The following is an 8,161-nucleotide window of genomic DNA, read 5'->3' as shown; positions in this document are numbered from 1 at the left end:
TTGGCCCCCTAATATTGCTCTTAAATAAAATATCTTCTAGATATATTTTTTACTTTTTAATTAAAAACATTTTTATGTTTTTCAAATAATCATTCTTTTATTTTAAAATTCCTTTTTCATAGTTTTGCTAAGTTTACAATTGAATTGATGATTCTTTTCTTTTTAAATTTAAAACAGTAAATTTATTCAAAAAATAATTAATTTAACTACTCATCTATTTTTATGTGTGTAATTTTCTCTCTAAAATCTTTTTCACATTTTTGTTTGTCCACTTATAATTTTTATTAGTCGCATAAAATTTATCTGAAATTATAAATATTCAATCCCTTTTACGTTATATTATTTGTTTTTGTTGCTGCATCATATACATTTTTTAATATTTATTTATAAAATCTATAATTTTAAAAAAAACATGGAATTATAGGGTACAGAATAATGTCAGAAGAGTCGAAACTTATGAACTCAAAATACTATATTAAGGAGATATGGGCCAAATATAGAAAGAACAACTAAAGGGAGGTTTCAGTAATTATTAGTAAGGAGATATCTATGTTTTTAGAGATTGATAGTTTGTCGTTGTTTGTTGTTTAATTTTCAACTTAAATTTAAAATTTTATCAAACTATACGTTTATTAAGTTGTGTTATTTACCCTCCACGTGGTTCTTTAAGTTTTGTGCAGTATTTATCATTGCAATTTTTTTGTGTTTATCATCAATAATAATTTTTTGTATTTTTTATTTATTTTATTAAAAACATTGTGTTCTTACTTTTAAATTTATTTTATATTTTTCTTGAAAAATAAATTTTTGTATTATCCTTTTGTATTTCTATTTAAAAGATTGTGACTATCTTTAGAAAGAATTTTATTGGTGATGGTGACAGTGTTTATATATTAGAAAAGATACAATGTACCATAGATTGCGTCTTTTCCTTCTAGTGCTTATAAATATGTATTACATAATAAATAAAAAAAAATAGAACCTCATCTCAGTTGGTGTGTGTTGCGGACTGTAGTGGAATAGCTCACATGGTTTTGCACTCGCACTAGACATGTGGCTTGGCTTCTCCATATCTCATCTTTTTGTTTTATTGCTTCTTCTAGACTATTCTTCGTCAAAGAGAGGATTTAAGCCTATATTTGAAAGAAAGATAGAGATTCAGAGACTCAAATTGAGTGGGACAAAAATTAAATTAAATTTTATATTATGTTTAATATAAAATATTATGTTTTAGTAATTTTTGAAATAAGTCTTAAAATAATTCTGAAGTTGCATTCGAATTTTAAAATAATCTCTGAAATTAATAATTTCTCAAATTTGTTCTTAAAATTACACTTTAAGATTTATAATAGTCTTTGAAATAATTTCCGTTCATCCTTGCTATTGAAAAACTGAACTGAACTGAAACGACGTCGTTTGTATTTATTAAAAAAAACTAATCCCCAATACGACGTCATTTTATATTTATAAAAAAAACTAATCCTTATCTTCACCAATTCTCTTTTTCATTGATGTTCTTCTTCTTCTTCTTTAATTTCATAGAAGCAACAACAACATCTTTAGAACTAACAAAAATAACAGAATTAAAAAAACTAACTATTACAAAAAATTACAAAAAAAAAACAACAACAATTAAAAAAAATCAATTAATCTAAATAACTATCATCAATCAACCTAAATAGCAACAATCACAAAAAAAACAGCAACAATTATAGAATAAAAAACAACAAAAAATCAACCATAACAACTACATTAAAACACAATCATCAGCAGCAATAGTCATCCAAAATATTATACAATAATGATTCAATAACTAAAAAATTAAAAAAAAATTCACCTTTACCGCAGAGAAGAGAAGAAGGATGCAGAGGGAGACAGAGAGGAGAACAGAGAACAGACGGCGACAAATAGGGAGGGGCTGTCAACCGGGACAATGGTGAGCGCCTGAAGCTGGCCGTGAGAGACATTCTGTTTGTGGCCTGGAGCGCCTGCCTCGTTGTGGAGCTGTTGGTGGGCTTTGGAGTCGCTGGCGAGTACGGCGGGCTCGAGAGCGAAGACGGCGATGACGGAGGATTGGAGGCGGTTGACAGAGCGCTTGAAAACAGTGAAAAAGTGTGAAAATTGGATGGCGAGGTCGGAGAGCACATCGATCTCATAGTGATGCGAAAAAGCATATTAGAAACGTGAAAGATTAGGTTGGGGAGGGCGCAACATCAAAATGGAGGCCGGCGACAAAGAGGGTCAAGGAAAGCTTGCTTGTGAGGGAGAGAAGGGGAAGGGAAAGGGCAGATTGGGTAAGGGGAAGGGGAAGGGTTGGGGAAGGGAAAAGAAAGGCTCGGGGAAGGGGTGGGGTTTAGCGTGTTTTTTTTTTACTTTTTTTTTAAATAAATACAAAACTACGTCGTTTCCAATGTTCCTTTTTTTTACTTCTCAAAACGACATCGTTTTAAGATTTCGACGAACGGAAAATTCTTCAAGGACTACTATGAGTTCCGGAGTGCAATTTCAGGGACGAATTTGAGAAATTATTAACTTTAGGAATTACTTTGAGGCTCGAATGTAACTTCAGGGATTACTTTGAGACTTATCTCGTATTTTATCTTATTTAAGATAAATATAGAAATTAAAAGATTATTAAATTATTTTTATTAATTTAAAAAAATAAAATGATTTTTTATTATCTCTTTTCAGCCACCTCTTTCTATTTAGTGTTGAAAGTGAGTCGAGTTGAATCGAGCTAAATCAAATTTAAGTTTAGCTCACGAAAATTGAGCTTAGCTCACGACTCAACTCATTAACAATCGAGCCTATTTTTTAAACTTAAATTTAGCTTATCGAAAACTCATGAGTTGACTCGAGCTCACGAGCTGACTTAAATAATATGAACATAATCTATAATTTTATATATCTTATTAATATATATATATAATCGAACTAACTCACGAACTAATGAGCTGAACTTATTCAAACTCAAATTCAACTCATTTAATATATAAGCTCAATTCCAGATTCAAGCTTGACTCATCAGCTCACGAGTTCAACTTATCGAACTATTAACAAGTCGAGTTCAAGTTGGCTTGATTCTTTTCTAACCCTACCTCCATTCATGTACTTCCGTCATTTTTTCTCACTGTTTTTCTTCTCACGGTTTGGACTGTACCTTGAAAGCAGAATTAAATGTAGAAGTAGAAATAGATTTCCAACAAAAAAAGTAGGGCACCATACGAGGAGAAAAGGCCTCACGAGCACAAAATTTAATGAATCAGGACGGAAGAGGCAAAGGTGCGGACTGCTAAAGAAGCAGAGACTGATGGCAAGGGGACGAGGCAGGAGAGCCAACGAGGGGAGTGATGACCTCCGTTGATTGTCGTTGTTTTATGACCACTGCGGTGAGTGTTCAAGTGAAGGAAAGGGGGGGTAGGGGAGGGGAGAATGTGGAGATTGAGTAGGTAAGGCTGAGAAATGAGGCATTGTGGGTCAGGTGATAGAAGACAACAGCGGCGGGTACGACTACGAAGTTGTGGTAGTCTTGGCGGCGGCAACAAGACAATGTCTTCAAGCTGACTCTTTGATGGTGATACTACCGTTATACGTCGGTTACGAGTTATAGCTCGGTGATCCCCCTATTTAATCGGTACGTTACCCCTCTACATTTTTCCCGCCGACTTTATGGCAATAAAGTCCTTGGTCGGTTACATGCAATACCACTAATTCATACCTAAACGGTCATTATCATCTTTCAATTATAAAAACAAATAATCAGGGTTGGCCGAGGTATGTTCATTCAAGAAAATAGAGAGGCTTTTCCCAAAGAATTATCTTGAACTAACTTGAGCGTCGGAGTGCTTTTTGCAGGTGCTCCCCTCATCGTCTTCATTTGGCGGCCGAGCTTCACTGTGACGCACTAGGAGATCGGCTGGTAGCTTCCAAGAGACGAGTTATAGTTCGGCCATATCCAGGCAAGAACATTTGGCGCCCACCGTGGGGCCGAGAAGTTAAAGATCTTTCTTTACTCATTTCTCACAGGCTCCAATGGCTGATGCACCACCACCTACCCCGTCCGAGCTCCTCCGGATGGTTACCGAGCTTCAACAAGCAAACCAACAAATGGCCGAGGCAAATCAACGTATGATGGAAGAAAATCAAAGGATGCAACAACAAATTCAACAATTAGCCAATGCTCGTATCCAGCATAATAACGATCACCATGGACGACAAGACAATGATGAGCGGCAATCTGCGCCAACGCATGTCTCGGAAACACCTCAAGATGATGAAGGAGGTGGCCCTCGCAATGATGAAGCCCCTCCTGAAGACGAGGATAATGAGCCCGACAATTCTGCAGGGCCATTCACAGCTGATATAATGAACTTTCAGCTTCCCAGGCAATTTACCTTGCCTACAACGTTAACCCCCTATGATGGCCTGGGAGATCCGAAGAAACACGTCAAAAAGTTCCGATCTATTATGATCGTTAACGGTGCATCCGATCCTATTTTGTGCCGATGTTTTCCTTCTTTTCTAGATGGTCCTGCACTTGACTGGTTTTGCTCTTTGCCTGCAGATTCCATCTCACGCTTTCAGGAACTGGCGAAGCAATTCGAGGATCACTTCGCGGCATCGGCAATATATCTACATGACTCCGACTATTTAACAACCGTTAAGCAAGGTCCTCAGGAAAGCCTGAAGGACTACATCACCCGCTTCACGAAGATCGCTATGAAAATTCCGGACCTTCATCCGGAGGTCCATTTACATGCAATCAAAAGCGGCTTACGCCCAGGGAAGTTCCAGGAGACCATTGCTGTATCCAAGCCAAAGACACTAGCCGAATTTCGTGAGAAAGCTAAGGGCCAGATAGACATTGAAGAGCTTCGTCAAGCCAGGAAAGCTGAAAATTCGGCAAACACCAAGGATGACGATAAACCTCGGGATAGCAAGAAGAGTTTTAAGCCTACCCCACAATATGACTAGTATACGCAGTTTAATGCCAAAAGAGACGACATTATCAAGGAAATTCTGAATTCTAAGTTGATCAAACCCCCTCGAAGGGCTGGCAGTTACCCTGAACCCAAGAATATCGACAAATCCAAGTACTGCACATTTCATCAGAAGTATGGTCATACAACCGATGAATGCGTTATCGCAAAGGACCTCCTTGAACGCCTGGCGAGACAAGGACATCTTGACAAATATATTGCAGGCCATATACAGAAAAGGACTATTCCTACAACGGACCCATCTCCTCTGGGGTCATCATCCAGGGACAAAGAAAAAGCCCCTGCTCAGCCGCGGGGTATCATCAATTACATCTCTGGAGGATACACTGGAGGCGGGTCCACAAGCTCGGCCAGAAAGCGCACGTATAGAGCCATGTTGGCTGTTGGAGATACCACCAACAATGCTCAGCCTGTACAAGACATGCCAAAGATGACCTTCCGTCCAGCCGACTATAATTGCGTTGCCACAAACTTGGATGACCCTGTTGTCATCTCTCTCCAATTAGGAGACTTAATAGTTCGGAAAGTACTGCTGGACTCAGGCAGCAGCGCCGACGTATTATTTTTTGCTACATTTGAGAAAATGAAATTAAGTACTAACATTTTATAACCCTGCCGGTACAATTTATCATTTATCAACGTGAAAAAAGATGCTTGTCGCTTGAATTTTTTCAAATCCTGATTGTTTGGTGGAAGTTCTCCATCCTTTAGATATCGTATGTATGGCTGTTCTCCATCCTTTAGCCACCAAATATATAATATTGAGTCTTAATCTCAATCTCACTCTTAGTACCCAATAGCAAATATTACTTAAAAGAACAATGGTAAAAAAGATTATTTGCTTATTAAATGGCAGATAATTAAATTATTTTGCGCTTTCTAAAACAAATCCTGAAAATTTTTCATTTTTTAATGTATTTATAATTTATTATTATCACACATATTTATCTTATCGTTATTATTATTACATTATTTAATAAAACAATAAATTAATAAATATATTAGTACTATTACAGTCTAATAATAAATTTATTATGTGTTTTTATAACATATATTAACTAAATCTTATTATTATTATTATTATTATTATTATTATTATTAGTTTTTGTGTTTGATACTTGAATTATATCATTACTACTGCGAGTTTGATACAATCTGATGCGATCCTACTGTAACTGCAACCACAAAATTAAGGCCGCAATTTAATTTAAAAGTGTGTTTACGAAGCATATAGCATGATCCTTCAGACATGAACATCTAAAGTTTTCGACCTTGCTGGAGGAGGCAACCAACTACGTTCTTTGACCACTTTAATTTAATTCCACTTCTAAATTAAAACAAGTATGGGTATTATGGCTGGTGGAGGAGAGACAGGTGAGAAGATAATATAGAATAAAGCCCAGTGGCATTTTCTTAGCATTCGTATGTAATTTTTTGTTAACAAAAAAAAAAAAAAACTATATCATTTTCTTAGCTTGTTGCATATTGTTACACAAATAAGATTTCGAATATAGTTCTTCTTTTAAAATATGCCTTCAAGTTCGCTGAACTTAGAGTGGGGGCTTTTTTGCCTGCAAATGGAACCACATTGGTAACTTATTAAGCAGAATAATACTCTCTCTTGGCAATATTATTTAAGAGAAAGTCAAATTATATTTTATTAGTCCCAATAATTTTATAAAATTTGTAATTAAACTTTTATATTTTAAATGTTTTTAATTAGATTCTTATACCATTTTAAACTGTATAATTATATTATTGTCGTTTTAAAATGTTTAACTTAATTGAATATATTGAGGCACAACATATTTATTAGTGATATAAAATGAATGAAAATATTTTTGCAATTTACTGATAAAAATAAGTTAATATAGAGAGACTTTATTATAAATTTAAAAAAATTATAAAAACTAATAGAATACTTTAACCTTAAAAAAATTCTACCTATGTGATCTTTTGACTGCTTCACTATCTATATCCCACTTCAGCAATTCAGGGACGACTAATAATCCATCAAGTAACATTTTTTATTAGGAAATCTATAATGGATATTCTTCTACTACGCTTTGCATTTTAAAGAATATTTTTTAAAGTATTTAAATGAAGATTTATATAAAGCGAAAATGGGTTGCCTAGGATTGCTGTATGTTGAGGTTGATCCATATATCTCTATGAACCGTTTTTGTTTGATATAGTAAAAAACAGAGACTTGACTAAGGTGTTATTAAGATTTCAAAATAAAGCTCTCACAAAAGCCTATGAATTCAGATGTAATTGTGATCGAGCACAATTTATCTAGGTTAATACTCATTCAACTGAGTGAAAAAAAAAATTATATTTAATTCTATGAATACAGAGCTATACATATAAAAATTCTCGCAATCTACCCTTATTATTATTTATGGCAACTGCCACTCTCACGTCCCACGATGACAAGCTTAAATGATTGCATTCTTGCCAGAGATACCACTTGGAGGCTACTAACAAACGAGTTATATCTTATTCGTTTATTGTTTTATTTTAAGCTTAACCTGATTTACTTGCAGAATTCATCAGCTTAACATTGGAAGCTGTGATCCGTGTATTATATAAGTCGGCCGAAACCGACCTATATCTTGGAAGTTATTGCTTGAGAACGTTTTTATGAATTTAATTTCTTTTTTATAATTATTTACTAACTATTTGATTTGGAGAGCCACTCCGATAAAAACGCCTAAAATTTTTTTTAAAATATTTTTCAGTAACTAAAATTTAACTTATATAACCAATTAAATCATATTATTTTTATCAAAATTAGGCTAGACAAATTAATTTAATCGAAAAAATGATGAATCAAATTTTGAATTAGTCAAAATTAATTTTATTTTTTTTATAAAAAGTAGGAGTAAGTACGATTTTGGTCCCTAACGTTTTGTGCCAGAATCGAAATCGTCCCTCTTGTAATTTTCGTATTAAAATCGTCCTTAACCTTTTTAATTGTATTAAAATCGTCTTTTTTAATAAAATTTTTTGTTTTATTCCTAAACTACCCCTATTCCTATTTTAATAATAAAAATTATAAAATAAAAAAAGGAAAACGCGTGTTTGGGGGAGAGGGAAGAAAACGCATTTATACAAGAGGGAGGGGAGGGGAGGGGAAGGGAAGAGGGGAAGGGGGATGG

At 34.4% G+C, this 8,161-nt stretch overlaps 1 protein-coding gene across 1 annotated transcript; it reads left to right on the top strand.

The window, feature by feature from the left end:
• The first annotated feature begins 4,032 nt into the window (after positions 1 to 4,032).
• Positions 4,033 to 5,610, top strand: LOC127747620 (uncharacterized). Its single transcript, XM_052261705.1, has 2 exons — positions 4,033 to 4,902; positions 4,984 to 5,610. Exons 1-2 carry the CDS (start codon positions 4,033 to 4,035, stop codon positions 5,608 to 5,610), a joined length of 1,497 nt encoding a protein of 498 aa, XP_052117665.1.
• Positions 5,611 to 8,161: the final 2,551 nt, after the last annotated feature.

This window comes from Arachis duranensis, chromosome 1, assembly GCF_000817695.3.
Source record: "Arachis duranensis cultivar V14167 chromosome 1, aradu.V14167.gnm2.J7QH, whole genome shotgun sequence".
Lineage (NCBI taxonomy): Eukaryota > Viridiplantae > Streptophyta > Magnoliopsida > Fabales > Fabaceae > Arachis > Arachis duranensis.
This window is presented reverse-complemented; position numbering and strand designations above follow the sequence as displayed.

Excerpts from the sequence above, each read along its gene's own strand:
- LOC127747620 (XM_052261705.1), top strand. The coding sequence starts at position 4,033 with ATGGCTGATGCACCACCACCTACCCCGTCCGAGCTCCTCCGGATGGTT. Across the intron at positions 4,903-4,983 it reads CCAGGAAAGCTGAAAATTCG|TTTAATGCCAAAAGAGACGA; the intron begins GCAAACACCAAG and ends TAGTATACGCAG.